Source organism: Rhizomucor pusillus, assembly GCF_041956525.1.
Source record: "Rhizomucor pusillus strain CBS 183.67 unplaced genomic scaffold VTP01scaffold_6, whole genome shotgun sequence".
NCBI lineage: Eukaryota > Fungi > Mucoromycota > Mucoromycetes > Mucorales > Lichtheimiaceae > Rhizomucor > Rhizomucor pusillus.
The window spans coordinates 127,128-142,168 of NW_027192148.1; the positions used below are offsets into that span (position 1 = coordinate 127,128).

Consider the following 15,041-nt stretch of genomic DNA (forward strand, 5'->3'; position numbering starts at 1 on the left):
CCGCTCATGCGCTTTGCTGAAGGTGTATCTCACACCATTCAAAGCCTAGGCATCCCGTCTGTTGCCAAAGGTCTACAAAACTGGCACCACGTGTTTTATAAAATGTGTGCGTTCGTATCTGCTCTCACGTTGATATAGACTTGTTGACCGATCGGCAAAACCAGTCAGCACAAACTGGAGTGTTTTCAGTAGCTGCTCTTTTCTTGTGCTGGTCGATTCGGGGTAAGCATAGGTCCATGTCCACGACGGCAAGTTTTCCAGTGTCAGTGTATGGATGCTGGGTCTGCGTAAATTATCTAAAAATGCAAGGAAGGGGCGTCCGTTATTGTCGATGACAGAACTGGTGTGAAAGTGGTATCCTCCTCGAGCAGAGGAGTGGATAATTCCTTGCAGTTGATACGTTTGGTGGCATATCTGCATGCGATAAGGGAATCTCATAGTTTCCATGCATCCTGGTATGCCACCAAACCTGTCAGCCATAAGCAAAAACTTTGATTCCTTACAAGGTATATTGCTCTGAAATGCCAGACCGCCGCAAGTTATGATTGCCTTTTTATTGCTTGCTTTTTAATGCATAGATCCATAAAAGCGCTGCAAATCCTTGACTCGATTCTGTCAAATGATACTCCTCTATCATCGACAGGCTGAAAGATGGGAGTACGCTGTTCAGCATAGTGCATACGGCTGGTTTTGGATCGATGAAACAAGCATGATTTTGATCGGCATAACATATGTTATATCGTTCTAGATCATATTTGAAATTGCTGGCAAGCAGTGGCGACGTTTGCTGCATAAAATCTTCAACGAAATCAATGACATCGTGCATGTCATTTTGCTTATAGAAATTTTCTCCGTGAGAATCATACAGCTTAAATATGCTGCTCCAAACGAAATGGCGCATCCTTTATGTGGCATGGATTCTTAATGCTGGATCATGTATCATTTCAGATGTCTGATACAACCCATATCAGCAGGATTGTTGGTCTGTGCCGCGATTCGTCCAATATCGATAAGGCAACAATGGGTGCCATAGAAGTTCGACAACCGCATCTATATAGCATGAATTGTGTGTATTTGGATTTAATTCCAAGTTATAACCCGAGCTTGGTCCAGGATTCGGCAGCTGTATACCGATCATCTCCATATTTTCATCACTAATTACTCCAAAGTCGTCTTCTTCCACGCTGTTTTCCTCATTGTAATCTCCACTTGGAACGAAACCTTCCAAAGCTTCGTCAAACAATTTAATATATGTTGCATCTTTGTCAAGTCCAGACTCGGTGTATTCGGTCTTGATGAACTCTTGAATGATAGCAGAATCTTCACAGGACAAAGCTCTGAGGTCTGTTTCATTCCAATGAGCCAATTCGTTCGTATCAGATTGAATGATTGCTACGACATTTTCTTCGGTAATTTGCATAGGTGTGTCGAGACTATATTTTTTCTTTTTTGTTGGAGACGTGGTGGATTGTCCCTTTCGTCATCTTCCGTGGTAAGTGCTTCCATGAAATCGGGTGCACGACTGTCGCTTTCTTCTTCGGTTGTAGCTGGAACGCAATCCTCTATATAGAAATTGGTGATGTCCCTTTCATCGTTTTTCGCTAATTGCAAAATTTGGCATAGACTGACAGAAAGAGGCATGTTTTCTCGAATGACACTGTATAAAATGTTATGATAAGATCCAATCGCGTTCGTTGTGCGCGAAACATGATTTCTTAAGCTTCTGTTCATGCTGGAATTGAAGTTGAAGACGTGTTGATCTTCCTTGGACTTTCAGGCTACTGTTAACATTGCGCATCCCTCAGCCGATGTTCTAGTCAAAGTCAATAAATCGATTCAAACGTCCGTCAACTTCGCGTCAGCAGTTTTAGCGTATTCTCCTTGCGGAAATGATGCTTTGAAATAAGCAACTTTGTACGACGTGGACATGTTTTCAGGTACACAATGAAGTACGCTAGTATGACTACCAGGGGGTGCATTACACGATTCTTTCTTGGGGGAGGTTCCTGGTAGGAATCGTCTTGATCGGAAAAACTGTAACAAATGATAGTATTCACTTGACCCAAAACAATTGTTATTCCAATGTTCGTTTATTAAGTTCATGACTAGCAGGTACGAAAGTATAGATAAATACCGTCGGAAAGTATGTTACAAGAAGATGTGGAATGAAACAAGGTAGTCAGAGAGGGATAATATACAGTTTGTAGATAAACTCTTGGTGATTGAGAGACAAGGAAGGGGAGAAAAGAGATATGGGTCATCGTTGTAGTGTGGGGTATCAAGGTGTATTAAGAATTAATAAGCCAGGACTTTTTGTTTGAGAGGACTTGGACGGTACTCAAACTCGTCAGCTCGTTTCGGTAAATACATGCGTTGCCGTAGCGGACAGATAATCTTGTTGGATCGCATCATATTGATTTCTGCCACTATCATTCGATAGTGCGCCGAGTTATCACGGACGTCTCTTGGGTGGCGCCAGTCTGATAGATTCATGGGAGTATTTTCGATCATTATTTCGGGTTCAACAATGGGCGTTTCAGCGAGAGAAGGGGGAGCATACTTGGTATCGACACTGTTATCCGTGTACTGATCAATGCGACGCCAGTTCTTTGTCTCCGCCTCCTCCTGGCCTAGCCAGCATGCGTTGCAGTCATCTAGCGTAGATGCTTCAAATACACCAAAAGTCTCGAGGGGAACCTCCTTGTTGCTGCAGCGAGTTTGGAAGTAATAGTCGCACAGAATATCGGACAATGCAGTCATGCTGGAGGCGTCGGCAACGTCGTCGAGCGTACTTAAACTGGATAACGAACTCGTGCTAGAGCTACTGGTGCTGAGGATAGTGCAGTCGTCGCTGGTGCTGCTCTCGGACATGCTTTTGCCAGGTGGAGCAAGTACTTCGAGTGGGGACGTGGCAACATCCACGGTAGGCTGTGTTCGCGGTAAGAAGCCGACACATTTTGGTGGTTCCGGCTTTGAAGGGAACAGGAACGAGATGATGGATGATAACAATGAAGGTCTCGTCATTGTGCTTGCGGTGGCAGCTTGCTGGAAAAAGGAGAAGAAGAAGCAATCTGTAAGCAATTACGGTAACAAACAAATTGTCCCCCCAGCTGTCAAGAAACACCAATCCTGTCACAGGAACCCAATAAAGATAGAAAATGGCATATCGGGGCGGAGCCGCCCCGCTTATCAAAAATTCCTCCGATCCCCATCAACCATTTGCTTCTTCGCGTACCATCCCGACCCACTGAAACCTCTATGCCCTTTCATGCGATGTAAAAAAAAAAGAAACAACAAAACTTACAATGGTGGCAGCAGCAGCAGTAGAGATCTTATTGTTATTACTATTATTATTCTTTGTATCAGCATTATTTTGGGCACTGTGCGTGTCGCCGCTTTGTTGTTGCTCTTCTGTTACTGCTGGCAGCGATGATTTTCGTCGTCTGCGAGGTTTGTGTTTTGGTATTGTGCCGTAAGGTACAGGCGACCGTGCCCTGATTTCTTTTGCGCGTCTTTCATATTCTTCCTTCTCTGAGGATATACTGAGAAACAGTATGTTGTCCAACTCTTCTGTAAACTTTGCCGACGCTCTTATTGTTGACAGCATAGTCGTCGTAGGAGCGAATCGGGGAGGAAAAGCGGAAAGAAGGAGGCGAACTGTTCAAAGAAACTGTGTCTTGTGGGACTTTTTATACAAAGGGAGTAAGCAAGCAAGCTTATCAACTCACACCATGTCACACGGGGTGGGAGGGATTATCCTTCTTCCACGTGAGACGATCCAATAATTGTGTCATCTTTGTCGAAGAGGATTATAGAGACGCAGCAGGAAAGGGGACAGAATTGCCTTTCGTAGCCAGGCTTCTCCGCAATGTTTTCCCGAAAAAACTGAAAACTTCCGTTCGCGGCAACTCCGCTGGCAGACTCTGCTGCGTTGATTCCTCAGATGGTGCCATCATCCGCCAGAAACAGGGATAAAGATATCCTGAAGGTGGGCCAGCTGGGCCTAATGTTTGAAACAGTTTGCAATGCACGCTCGTATCTGTTGCCTATTATGACGAGTAAATCTTCCTTATCTACGCGTCATGTGCCGGTTTCTCCAGGCAATGAGAACCAAGGATAGGGTGCACGGACAGCGTCATAGGAGGGATCTTATCTATCAATGCCTCCAGAAGTCTCGGAATATCGTGGAAACAAATCTCGAGCACTGTCAGATTATCTGAGCTTTTGCTTGTTTGTGCGTGCCGGTGAAACGCGTTGGAAACAAGGTCTTGAATCCCATTCATCCAAACAAATCCCTGGTGCTTTGCCTATCCACGGAATGCATTGCAGCAATAATAATACAAGGTACAGTGACGAAAACGCAGTAGAACCGGGTAGTATCCGAAACCGTAACATTTGATAAACGAATTTGCCTTTTTGAAACCGGAATAAACCGTTCTTTTCCCATTCTATTAGAGTAGCCAATCTTTCGTTATTTGGCCACCACCAATGAATGATTGAACCATTACAATGCTAGTTAAACGTGTCAATATATCGAGAATGTCCTAAATTTTGATTCACAAATTGTTTATTTACGTATGAAATTACCTTTTCTAGACACACTAGTTTTGGCCCCACTCCTGGTGGCAATCCAAAAGGCTCTCTATGTATCGAATGCATCCAATCCGTGTAAAACAAGCCCAGGGATAGAAAAAAAGAAGATATCCACTCAGGTGGATGCGTCTCCCTGCGAAAAAGTGAAAAAATAATATCAAGATGTTGTATTGCTTAGATTTGGGGAGAAATATACAACGCTGGTAAGTTTCTACTCCTTCGGTCTGCTTTTATCCATAGTCGTCAGTTCTCAGGGGAGATAAACAAAATACAAGTCTTCCTTGTCTGTTAGGTCCAGTTCTTCTCTGTTTTCCGGAGGAAGTGTGAGGCCGCTGGTACGACGCAGTTCCTCTCTGCGTTGGTTTCGTCGTACTATATCCCAGCGTATGTAAAGAAACAAGATTGAAGTCAAAAGAGTTGCTGTTGCGTACGTGACCATAGCACTCGGGTATCTTGGTCTTTCTCGGTCCAGGATCAGCAAAGGCCCGACAAAATTGCCAACAGAGTAAGCTATCACGAGACTTGCATTGTAAAATATCTTCTTGGTATATCCAGTCACGTTGTTTGAGACAGATGTGGAAAGGAAAGAGTAGATAGGACCATTGCAAAACGTGAGATACAATCCTGCCAGCTGTACCCCACCAGCGGGCAGCATTAGTAACAGAATAATGCCTCCAAATGGCAGCAGCTGGAAGAGTGAAGCGAGATACGAAATCTCAGAATACTTTCGGCTCATCCAGGCAGCTGTCGCCATTGCTACTATATCGGCTGCATATGATGGTATGTTGAGTAGTATCGCATCTAGATCCTATTAAAGGATGAACTTCTAAGTGACATAGTTTCGTTCTTCTAGCACTATTATCCGGTTAACATACCTTAAATCCCATCTCGCTGATAACCTGTGATTGAAACACAGTGAAGCATCCGTTAAGGAGGTTAAAACAAACACATATAACCAAGTAACAGTAAAATCGTGGCTCCGAAATTGCTTCTCGAACATGCGTCCATTTGAACGTCCTCGTTTGCACCACAGTGTTATCCCGTATGCGCTCCTCGACTATCTTCTTTTCGATGGGCGACAATCGAAACCATCTTGATGTCGGTTTGTCGGGCAAAAAGACAAAGCACACTAGACCTAGCAGCATTGTGATAGCACCCCAAAGTATCATACCCCTTTTGGCAATAAAGTAAGTATTAATATTGATTGGAAAATTTTCAGGAGATCACAGACTCTTATTGCTAGTTACCATTGCCAAGCGCTTACACCTGCAGTATCGTCGATGTATCCCAAACTGTACATGATCAAGCTGTTCACAATCACAGCTATTGCGTCTGTTATATAGATGCTTGAGAACCAAATGACTTGCTCTGAGCGGCGATACAGTGTGCTGATCAGTAGAAATATGCAAGGATACACAGCTGCCGCGAATGCACCCAGCAGGATTCGAAGTCCAACCAACTGTGCGTATGTTTGACACAGTGCATTGCATCCAACTACAAGCCCTAGACCCATCAAGATGGTACCGAGATACTTTGATGTGTGAAAACGCTGCAATGCGAGTGAGTTTGGTATCTAAGAGCATTGTTTCCCCATTGTCAGCTCAGATTATACATTTTTACTGCTAGGACCACAAGAGAATCTGTTCTGCTAGCCATTACTTGCCTGGACAATCAAATACCCCACATAAAACATGGCAGCTATCCAACCAAACTGCTCTATCGTAATCCCGGTATCTCGAAATAGTCCCAACATCGCCGAATGGTTAAGCGTGGTCTTGTCGACCTCCTATCCACTCATTTAGAACACTATTTGGCACACACATAACCGTTTTCTTCTACCTGCACGGCTTGTGTCATGTTCAGCAAAGGAATAGCAGCCCAGGTTATCTTGCGAATTAGTCTTGCCTCATCGGCGTCATTTATTTCCTGGTGCTTTTCGTTCGACATTGTAGGATAAAAGGATGGAAGAAAAAGGTCAAGAACGATCACAGGAATAAAGCGTAGGCGTAAAAGTGTTTGCTTTTGCTTGCTTGACTGCTTATTTGCTAACATACCGTGCATGGAAAGAGTACGTGTAAGCTGAAGGGGTCCATCCTTTCAGTGCAGATGAAGCAGGTGCGCTGCAGTCTGATGTGCTTCACAGATGATGCTGTACATTGATATCCGCCAGAAGTTAGCATTGATTCCTCAGCGTATGATCTCTGTCCTGAATATGAGATCTTCGTTTAGTTCTCCAAGCCTTATTTATCTATGATTGTCGGCAGCTCTAGGTCAGTGCTAACACTGAAATGAGTGCAAGTAATAGGCAATGAAAGAATCAGTCACGTTATTAACTACAGCCTAAATTGCTGAATACAATGAAACACTTATTAGACAACGACGCTCCTTGTTTCCTGGTGGAGTCTTAATAAAATACACGCACTTTAATATTCCAAATGAGGAGCCTGCTTGGCGCCACAATTCATTCCACATTGGTTAAATACGAAATGGATTACAAAGAAGATACACAGGAAATATCCAAATATGTGTCTCCAGCGCAAGCTTAAAGGCCCAACAGCCTTGGATTCTTTTTTTCCAAACTAGAAGAACGGATCAGCAACATCTAATCTTCGCGACTTGATTCATCATATCTTTGACAAGGTCCTTGGCAAGACTACCACTTTAAGCTTGAAGCTCAAATGGACTAGTCGCTTTCTCACATCCACGAGATGGACCCAATCCAAAGAACTAAAATCTTGGTCTCGATTTATGCTCTTGATCTGACAGACGAATGCAGTAGTACACTCGGCGGCGTGTCAGCCCAAATTCGGGGATTTGCTTCGGGAAAGTCTCGGTAGGCAAACGAAATAAATAGAAAATACTGTCATATGCTAACTGTGCACTTTACTAACAGAAGTAGGCAGGGTGAATGCAGAAAACCATTAACAACAAATCGCTACTGGAGACCTTACGAATGTACAAGGAAGAAATGTCAGAGGCTGCGACCTTGCTGTATAGCAGTCAGAAACTCGCAGCAATGGTGGTACCTCCTGCATGCTTTGGAGGAAACTCTATCCATAAATTCCAGACCCGCAAATATTCATGTAATTTAGAACTGCTATGTATAACAGGGAAGTTCAGATACGACACACTTAGCGGCCAGGGCACTTATCCTTTTCGCTCAATCATGAGACTAATCGTAATATCTTATTTCATATTTAATGGGATGGATTATAGTTCTCTTTATTGTATAAAGCTGATGATTGATTCATGTGCTACAGCTCCACAGGATCTAGAAAGCTTTTTCCCGGATTGCTTCCATAATCTTTCCAAGTCGGTGATGATTACTCTCATTATTTCTAGATAAGCTGATGCTTTTCCTCTGTTCATACATGTTACTTTTAGGGGAGATAAACAAAATTTAAGTCTTCCTGGTCTGTCAGGTCCAGCCCCTCTCTGTTTTTTGGAGGAGGTGAGATATCACCGGTACGATGCAATTCCTCTCTATGGCGATTTTGTCTCGTTATATCCCAGCGTATGTAAAGAAACAAGATCGAGGTCAACAGAGTCGCCACTGCGTATGCAACCATAGCACTCGGGTATCTTGGTCTTTCTCGTTCCAGGATCAGCAGCGGTCCGACAAAATTGCCAACGCAGTAAGCTACTACCAGACCTGCATTGTAAAATATCTTCTTGGTGTATCCTGTCACGTTTTTTGAGACAGATGTGAAAAGAAAAGAGTAGGTGGGGGCAGTGCAGCACGCCAGGTATAATCCGACGAGTTGCAGTCCTCCAGAAGGCAATGCCAGCAATAGCACTGTGCCCAGAAATGGCAGGAGCTGAAAGAGTGAAGCGAGGTACAAAATTTCAGAGTATCGATGGCTCAACCAGATAGCTAATACCGTCACTGCAATGTCGATTATGCATGGTGGTATGTTGAGTAGTACCGCGACTAGATCCTACAAAGACATAAATATTTAGCTCAATCGTCTTATCGTTCAGTATTCGTATAACACACCGAAAATCCTAGATTGCTGATAATTTGCGATTGAAATACAGAAAAGCATCCGTTAAGTAGGTTGATACAAACAGAGACTACCAAATAAGAGTAAAATCGTGGCTCTGAAATCGCTTCTAGAACATGCGTCCATTTGAACGTCGTATCTCGCACGACCGTGTTATCCCGTGTGCGGTTCTCGACTATTTTCTTCTCAATCGGCGACAGCCGAAACCACCTTGATGTCGGTTTGTCGGGCAGAAAGACAAAGGATACTAGACCTAGCAGTACTGTGATACTACCCCAGAGAATCATGCCCCTTTTTGGCGAAAAAGAGCATTGATGCTGTTACTGGAGAGGTTTGGAAATTATAAACATTTTTTTTGCTAGTTACCATTTCCAGGCACTGACACCTGAAGCCCCATCAATGTAGCCCAAGCTGTACATGACCAGACTGCACACTACAAGTGCTGCCTGATTTACAATGAAAACACTTGAGAACCACGTGACTTGCTCGGAGCGTCGATACAATGTGCTGATAAGAAGGAATATGCAAGGATATATACCCGCCTCGAACACAGCAAGCAAAATCCGAAGTGCAACCAGCTGCGCGAACGTTCGGCACAGTGCAGTGCATCCGAGTACTATGACCAAACAAATCAAAATGGCACCGAAATATTTTGAGATCTCAAAACGCTGCATCGCGAGCGAGTTTGGTATCTACAAGGCAATAGTTTTCCTCCATTTGTAAGGCTCCATAATCTTACTTTTTCATTTATCTGCTACGGGTTTACATTGGTGCTTACCTGTGCAAGCAAATATCCAACATAGAATATGGCACCTAGCCAGCCAAACTGCTCCATCGTAATGCCGGTATCTCGAAATATTCCCAAATTGCAGAATAGCTGAGAAGCATCTTATCGATTATCTATCCACACATTTAACATATCTTCTTTTGCGTGGACGTATGACTGTTTCCCTTCACCTGCAACGCTTGTGCCATGTCCAGCAGAGGTATACTAGTCCAGTTTATCTTGCGAACCAACCGAGCCTCATCTGCGGTATTCGTTTCTTGATCTCGTTTGACCAACATGATAAAGCAGTGCAATAAGCAAGGAAAAAGAATAATGTGTAGAAAACCAACATATGCAACTGGATATCGTCTGCTGCACTTATCATGCATGAAAGAAATGAGGGTGGAGAATGTTTAAACTCATGCTCCGTCCCTATTGCTAATTTGAATTAGACGTTATGCAATGCACTAAATGTACAGTGAACTTGTTGGATATCGATCTGGTGGCAAAAAATTGAAGAAGTAAATCCCCTCTAGATAACATATTGCTACTTGTTTATATTCTTTAGGTACTTAATGATACCAGTTGCATTAGAAACTATTTATATACAATTTTTAGGTACGATAAACAAAATTCAGGTCTTCTTTGTCTGTGAGATCCAGTTCCTGTCTGTTTTCTGGTGTGGGAGGGAGCTCGCCTGTGCGACGCAGCTCTTCTCTGTATTGATTTCGACGCACTATGTCCCATCGTATACAAAGAAATGAGATCGAGCACAATAGAGCGGCTGCCGCGTACGTAACCATAGCACTCAGGTATCTCGGTCTTTCTTGCTGCAGGATCAATAGCGGTCCGACGAAGTTTCCAACAGAGTAAGCTACCACGAGGCTCGCGTTGTAAAATATTTTCTTCGTGTATCCAGCCACGTTGTTAGAGACAGATGTAAAAAGAAAAGAGTAGGTGGGTGCCGTGCAGTAAGCGAAATATAATCCGACCAGCTGCGATCCTCCACTAGGCAGCGTTAGCAGTAGAACAATGCCTGCAAATGGTATCAACTGGAACAGTGCAGCTAGATACGAGACCTCAGAATATCTATGGCTCAGCCAGATAGCTAATGCCATTATTGCCATGTCGGTGATGGTTGGTGGTATGTTGAGTAGCAGCGCATCTAGATCCTGAAAGAATATGAGCCTTTTAAATGTCACCTTCAGGACTAACCAAGTAACACACCGTGAATCCCATGTCGCTGACGATTTGCGATTGAAACACAGTAAAGCATCCGTTAAGTAGGTTGATACAAACAGATACTACCAAATAAGAATAAAATCGTGGCTCTGAAATTGTTTCTCGAACATGCGTCCACTTGAAGGTCGTGTCTCGCACGACAGTGTTGTCCCGTATGCGGTCCTCGACAACCTTCCTTTCGATGGGCGACAGCCGAAACCACCTTGATGTTGGCTTATCCGGTAAAAAGAAAAAGGCTACCAGACCTACGACTACTGTGGCACTGCCCCACAGTATCATGCCCCTTTTTACAAGAATGACGATGATGCGGTTATTGGAAAAATCCTGGAAAATATTTGCTTCTAATTACCATTGCCATGCACTGATGCCGACAGCGCCGTCGATGTATCCCAAACTGTACATGATCAAACTGCTTGCAATGATAGCTAGTTCATCTGTCATGAAAATGCTTGAGAACCAGATGACTTGCTCCGAGCGTCGATACAGTGTACTAATCAATAGGAATATGCAAGGATACACGGCTGCCTCGAACGCACCAAGCAGGATTCGGGCCCCAAGCAGCTGTGGGAACGTTTTGCACAGTGCAGTGCTTCCGAGCACAATGCCTAGACCGATCAAAACAAGACCTAGGTATTTTGATATCTCAAAACGCTGCATTGCGAGGGAAGTTGGTATCTAAAACAACAAAGAAGCTACTTGTAAACCAAGAGCATGTTTTCATTGCTAAGACTAGACAAGCTTATTGATACTACTAGTCTGTGCTTGCCTGTGCAACAAGGTATCCAATGTAGAATACAGCACCTAGCCAGCCAAACTGCTCGATCGTGGTACCGGTGTCTCGGAATATCCCCAGCATCGCCGAATAACTGAGCATGGCCTTGTCAATTATCTATCCACTTACTTAGCATGGCCTTCGTGCCGTCAGCATGCATTCAAGTATTTTCCCTTTACCTGTATGGTCTGAATTATATTCAACAACGGGATAGCTGTCCAGTTTATCTTGCGGACTAATGTCGCCTCTATCGCAGTCGCATCGTATATTTCTTGACCTTTTTCGTTCGACATTGTAGGATATATAAAAGAGGGACAGTTGGAAGAGCAACCGCAGGAGAACAAAGGTGAGTGAGGCGAAAAAGAATTGGCTTCTGGGCTGCAGGAGCGGCAGCCATGCATGACAGAGATGCAGCGAATGTCAGCGGAGCAATTCATCTACTGCAGGTGGACCGAATATAACCACCGAGATTTTGAACGGCTTAGAACAAATCAATATGACGGTCGACAGCAATTCTAGACAGATGCTATCCTCACTGAACTGAATATTTATCAAATATCTGACATAGCTTGTATCAAAGGCCTCCACATTAAGTAGTATACTAAGTCTGTTCCCTTCCATCTGGCTGTACATCCACGCAAATACTATTCCAAGGCAACTGAATACTTGATTGATTGCGTTCCTTTCCAACATCTCAAGCGTTTATGCTTTCACAGCTTATCAGTGAGACGGTTCCAGATGTCGGTCGGTATTTGAAATCGGCGGCCAACCGCGAGAGCGAGGGGATATGGAGTCGTTTGTGCCCGCCTGGGGTGTTTTCCCTTGGTCTTTCTGGAGGACTTTTTGCCCATCGGCCGCATTCAAGCTCATTTATAAGCCAATAAGCCAACTCTGTAACTCTTGCAGCTCTAAAGCGCTCGCTCTCTTTTCTACTTCAAAAACTTTGTGGTTTATCCCCTTTTTTTCTCGTCGGTTTACATTTGGGGCGTTCCATCAGGTAAAAAGCCAAAAAGCATTGAATCAAAGCACACTGTCACGTACGTCTTGATTTGCTTACATGTCTGTACCAGTGAAACGCCCACCCGGAAAAAAAGTAGCAGCACTGGACAAGAACACCGTGATTCTTCTTTACGCCTCCAGCACCATCTTCTCCAAGGCCACCAAAGACGGAAATTACGCCTTTAGTAGTAGTAATATAAGTAGTAGTAGTAATTGTATTCAAGTCGTCAGCAACAGCAGCAGCATCACTTCATGATTATCGCAAGCCCTGCCAAGAAGGAGCTTGCCATTCAGCTTCAAGTGCTCCAGCAACCGCTCTCGGCGCGGCACACTGAGAGGGATGTCAACCGTTCTATCGCCATTGATGACGAAAAGGCTGTTAACACTGTAAGCATTCCTCATGAACACTGCAGCGCTTCCCATGTGGATAAGGATATTGTGACATTCGTTCGCCGCGACAAGGATGACTTTGTAGCCACTGTTTTTGGTCACACGAGTCAGATGCATCAGCAAGTAGAGCAACTCATGTCCATCTCCACTGTAGCGTTCCATGGTTCCGCCCAGACGGTTCACTGCCAAGCGTTTATCCACGGAGATACCGTTTTCCTATCTTCTCCCGTAACCGACGATGTTCTTGCAAACTGGAACGACGGTGAGTTCCAGTCTTGGTAAGTTTATCCCACGTGGGTGGATGGATGAAATGTTTGTTTATTAAAAGAATGCTGTTTCACATCACCACAGCATCACTCATCTCATTGAACTGGCTGAAGAAAAGACAGGCAGCGAGTACCTGGTGGTCGCAATCGACCGCCAAACTAGCAGTGAGTCCATTTTCTGCTCAGTTATTGTTGTCACAATACGAGCTAACTATTCCTCCTCTCGCCAGGCAACACCATCCTCCGTGCATTCATGTACCTCGGGTTCCAGCTTGTCGACCCATCTGTGTACGGTCAAGACTCCCGCTTTACCCTTGTTGGCTATGAGCTCTAGATGGAATTTTGCAATAACAATCAAAATGATGAACTGAATGGTACTAAATAAACAAACACTTTGTCATATGATTATCTCGAGTTAAATCTATATTTTTTACATTCTTCTCGACAAAGGATCTTGATAGTGCGATCACTCTTACCATCCCCGGTGTTTCTCCTACATCTGGCTGTTGGCGCCCGTGTCTCTATTAAACCACACTTTTTGAAGTTGACGCCTGTTATGGAGGCTCTCCGCACCGCTGTCGCTCCTGACACGCCTGGAATCAAGGTTACGGGGAACATTGTAGCAGAAACGAGTCTCAATGGAGATAACCACGGCCAATCCTACTGTTGAAATTACAGCTAGGTCCCAGGAAGATCGTATTGTTCATACGCGTGTCTTGGACCGCACTGTGGGAGGGCACTGTACAAGTCGCACTTTGACTGCAAAGCAGCGCAAGTGAACTCAACAGCGAGCAAGATGCGGGCCTAGGTAAGCAAATAATAGATCAATGAAGTGGTTGACAGGTGTTCATGCTAAAGCGGGCCTTCACAGTACACCTCCGGCATATCACCTCGCAGCGCTCGCCAGAGTTAGGATACGCCGGCCGTCATCTCCGGAATTGGAGGTCGATATGCCACCCAAAGATTTTCCCGAACGTTACTTCATCAACACCAAAGGCGTTGTGCGTTCTCAAGGCAAAACGGGACATATGTCAATCTCAAACCGAGAGACAGGGAGCATCCATATGTAGTCATATTGGTGAATGTGGCTGGAGTACAATTATTGAGGGCCTCGCACTGCGTCCAAGGCGCCAAAATAAGATGTACTCCCAGGAGCGAGTACTGGAAATCATGGTGCATACGTTTCAAGGTCCCTTGGCTGCAGATCAAGCAAACAAAACAAAGCCGAAACAAGTGCATTGATCGTCAAGGCGATAAAGACTGAATTTCAATAGGATATGAGCAGCGGCGAAATGTACTTTGAGCCATCGCCTGACAAAACCCAAACCGAAATGGATTTTTGGCCAGGCACGTCATGTCATTCTTCCAATCGTTGTTCTCTTTCAAATCCGAAATTCGAATCGAATGGTATGGCCTACATGGGACAGTAGTCAAGGTTACTTAATACTCTTTAATTATGATAATCCTGTCGTTTGCACATAAAGTGGGAAACTACGCCATAAACCAGAGGAGACCAGACATGCTTTTTCCATCATGGATGGTATCGAAGTTGGGAATGGTGAAGTAAAACCTCCTGGAACATGTGACGTATTATCGAACGAAGACCGTGCAAAGATAGCCGAACTTTGCAAGCGACAGTTACAATTGAGGATGAAAGGAAGCAAGACTTAGACTGCTCTGTTGGCCGATTCCAGAATATGGACGAGAGATGGTGCTATAATTGTGAACAAGCACGGAAAGAAAACGGACAGCAAGAGTACAGTGAGACTGTATCCGATTTTTTTAATTCTGAGAACAGAACAACCTGGCACCCATCTACAGATCAGGGCTATTTACACTGATCAAACATCTCGAGAGAGTTTGTCTGTTAATGACAATTCACTCCGGAAGACCAGAGTCAGCACTTTTAAGATCTTTTTATTTATGATCTTATTGTTCTGTCCACGATAGATGGTGCTTCTACTGGTCTCGCAACACTGAAGTATACAAAGATAAAGATCAAGACTGAG

At 44.2% G+C, this 15,041-nt stretch overlaps 8 protein-coding genes across 8 annotated transcripts; 3 read left to right on the forward strand and 5 right to left on the reverse strand.

Moving 5' to 3' along the window:
- Positions 1-967: 967 nt before the first annotated feature.
- Positions 968-1,641, reverse strand: VTP01DRAFT_8932 (uncharacterized protein; the record flags this gene model as incomplete). The annotated part of the gene is made up of 2 exons (XM_069388108.1): positions 968-1,392; positions 1,461-1,641. 2 exons carry the CDS (start codon positions 1,639-1,641, stop codon positions 968-970), a joined length of 606 nt encoding a protein of 201 aa, XP_069240438.1.
- A 654-nt stretch (positions 1,642-2,295) lies between these two features.
- On the reverse strand, positions 2,296-3,607 carry VTP01DRAFT_8933 (uncharacterized protein; the record flags this gene model as incomplete). The annotated part of the gene is made up of 2 exons (XM_069388109.1): positions 2,296-3,045; positions 3,305-3,607. 2 exons carry the CDS (start codon positions 3,605-3,607, stop codon positions 2,296-2,298), a joined length of 1,053 nt encoding a protein of 350 aa, XP_069240439.1.
- A 1,236-nt stretch (positions 3,608-4,843) lies between these two features.
- VTP01DRAFT_8934 (uncharacterized protein) lies at positions 4,844-6,654 on the reverse strand (the record flags this gene model as incomplete). Its single annotated transcript, XM_069388110.1, has 5 exons — positions 4,844-5,401; positions 5,469-5,766; positions 5,841-6,142; positions 6,257-6,379; positions 6,433-6,654. The coding sequence occupies 5 exons, from the start codon at positions 6,652-6,654 to the stop codon at positions 4,844-4,846; spliced, it is 1,503 nt and encodes a 500-aa protein (XP_069240440.1).
- Positions 6,655-7,973: 1,319 nt separating this feature from the next.
- Positions 7,974-9,662, reverse strand: VTP01DRAFT_8935 (uncharacterized protein; the record flags this gene model as incomplete). The annotated part of the gene is made up of 5 exons (XM_069388111.1): positions 7,974-8,531; positions 8,591-8,888; positions 8,964-9,289; positions 9,376-9,474; positions 9,555-9,662. 5 exons carry the CDS (start codon positions 9,660-9,662, stop codon positions 7,974-7,976), a joined length of 1,389 nt encoding a protein of 462 aa, XP_069240441.1.
- Positions 9,663-9,977: 315 nt separating this feature from the next.
- Positions 9,978-11,670, reverse strand: VTP01DRAFT_8936 (uncharacterized protein; the record flags this gene model as incomplete). Its single annotated transcript, XM_069388112.1, has 5 exons — positions 9,978-10,535; positions 10,579-10,888; positions 10,955-11,280; positions 11,372-11,494; positions 11,557-11,670. 5 exons carry the CDS (start codon positions 11,668-11,670, stop codon positions 9,978-9,980), a joined length of 1,431 nt encoding a protein of 476 aa, XP_069240442.1.
- Positions 11,671-12,081: 411 nt separating this feature from the next.
- Positions 12,082-12,562, forward strand: VTP01DRAFT_8937 (uncharacterized protein; the record flags this gene model as incomplete). Its single annotated transcript, XM_069388113.1, has 3 exons — positions 12,082-12,172; positions 12,284-12,374; positions 12,448-12,562. The coding sequence occupies 3 exons, from the start codon at positions 12,082-12,084 to the stop codon at positions 12,560-12,562; spliced, it is 297 nt and encodes a 98-aa protein (XP_069240443.1).
- Positions 12,563-12,628: 66 nt separating this feature from the next.
- VTP01DRAFT_8938 (uncharacterized protein) lies at positions 12,629-13,366 on the forward strand (the record flags this gene model as incomplete). Its single annotated transcript, XM_069388114.1, has 3 exons — positions 12,629-13,044; positions 13,118-13,197; positions 13,263-13,366. 3 exons carry the CDS (start codon positions 12,629-12,631, stop codon positions 13,364-13,366), a joined length of 600 nt encoding a protein of 199 aa, XP_069240444.1.
- Positions 13,367-13,588: 222 nt separating this feature from the next.
- On the forward strand, positions 13,589-14,102 carry VTP01DRAFT_8939 (uncharacterized protein; the record flags this gene model as incomplete). The annotated part of the gene is made up of 3 exons (XM_069388115.1): positions 13,589-13,636; positions 13,821-13,840; positions 13,904-14,102. 3 exons carry the CDS (start codon positions 13,589-13,591, stop codon positions 14,100-14,102), a joined length of 267 nt encoding a protein of 88 aa, XP_069240445.1.
- Positions 14,103-15,041: the final 939 nt, after the last annotated feature.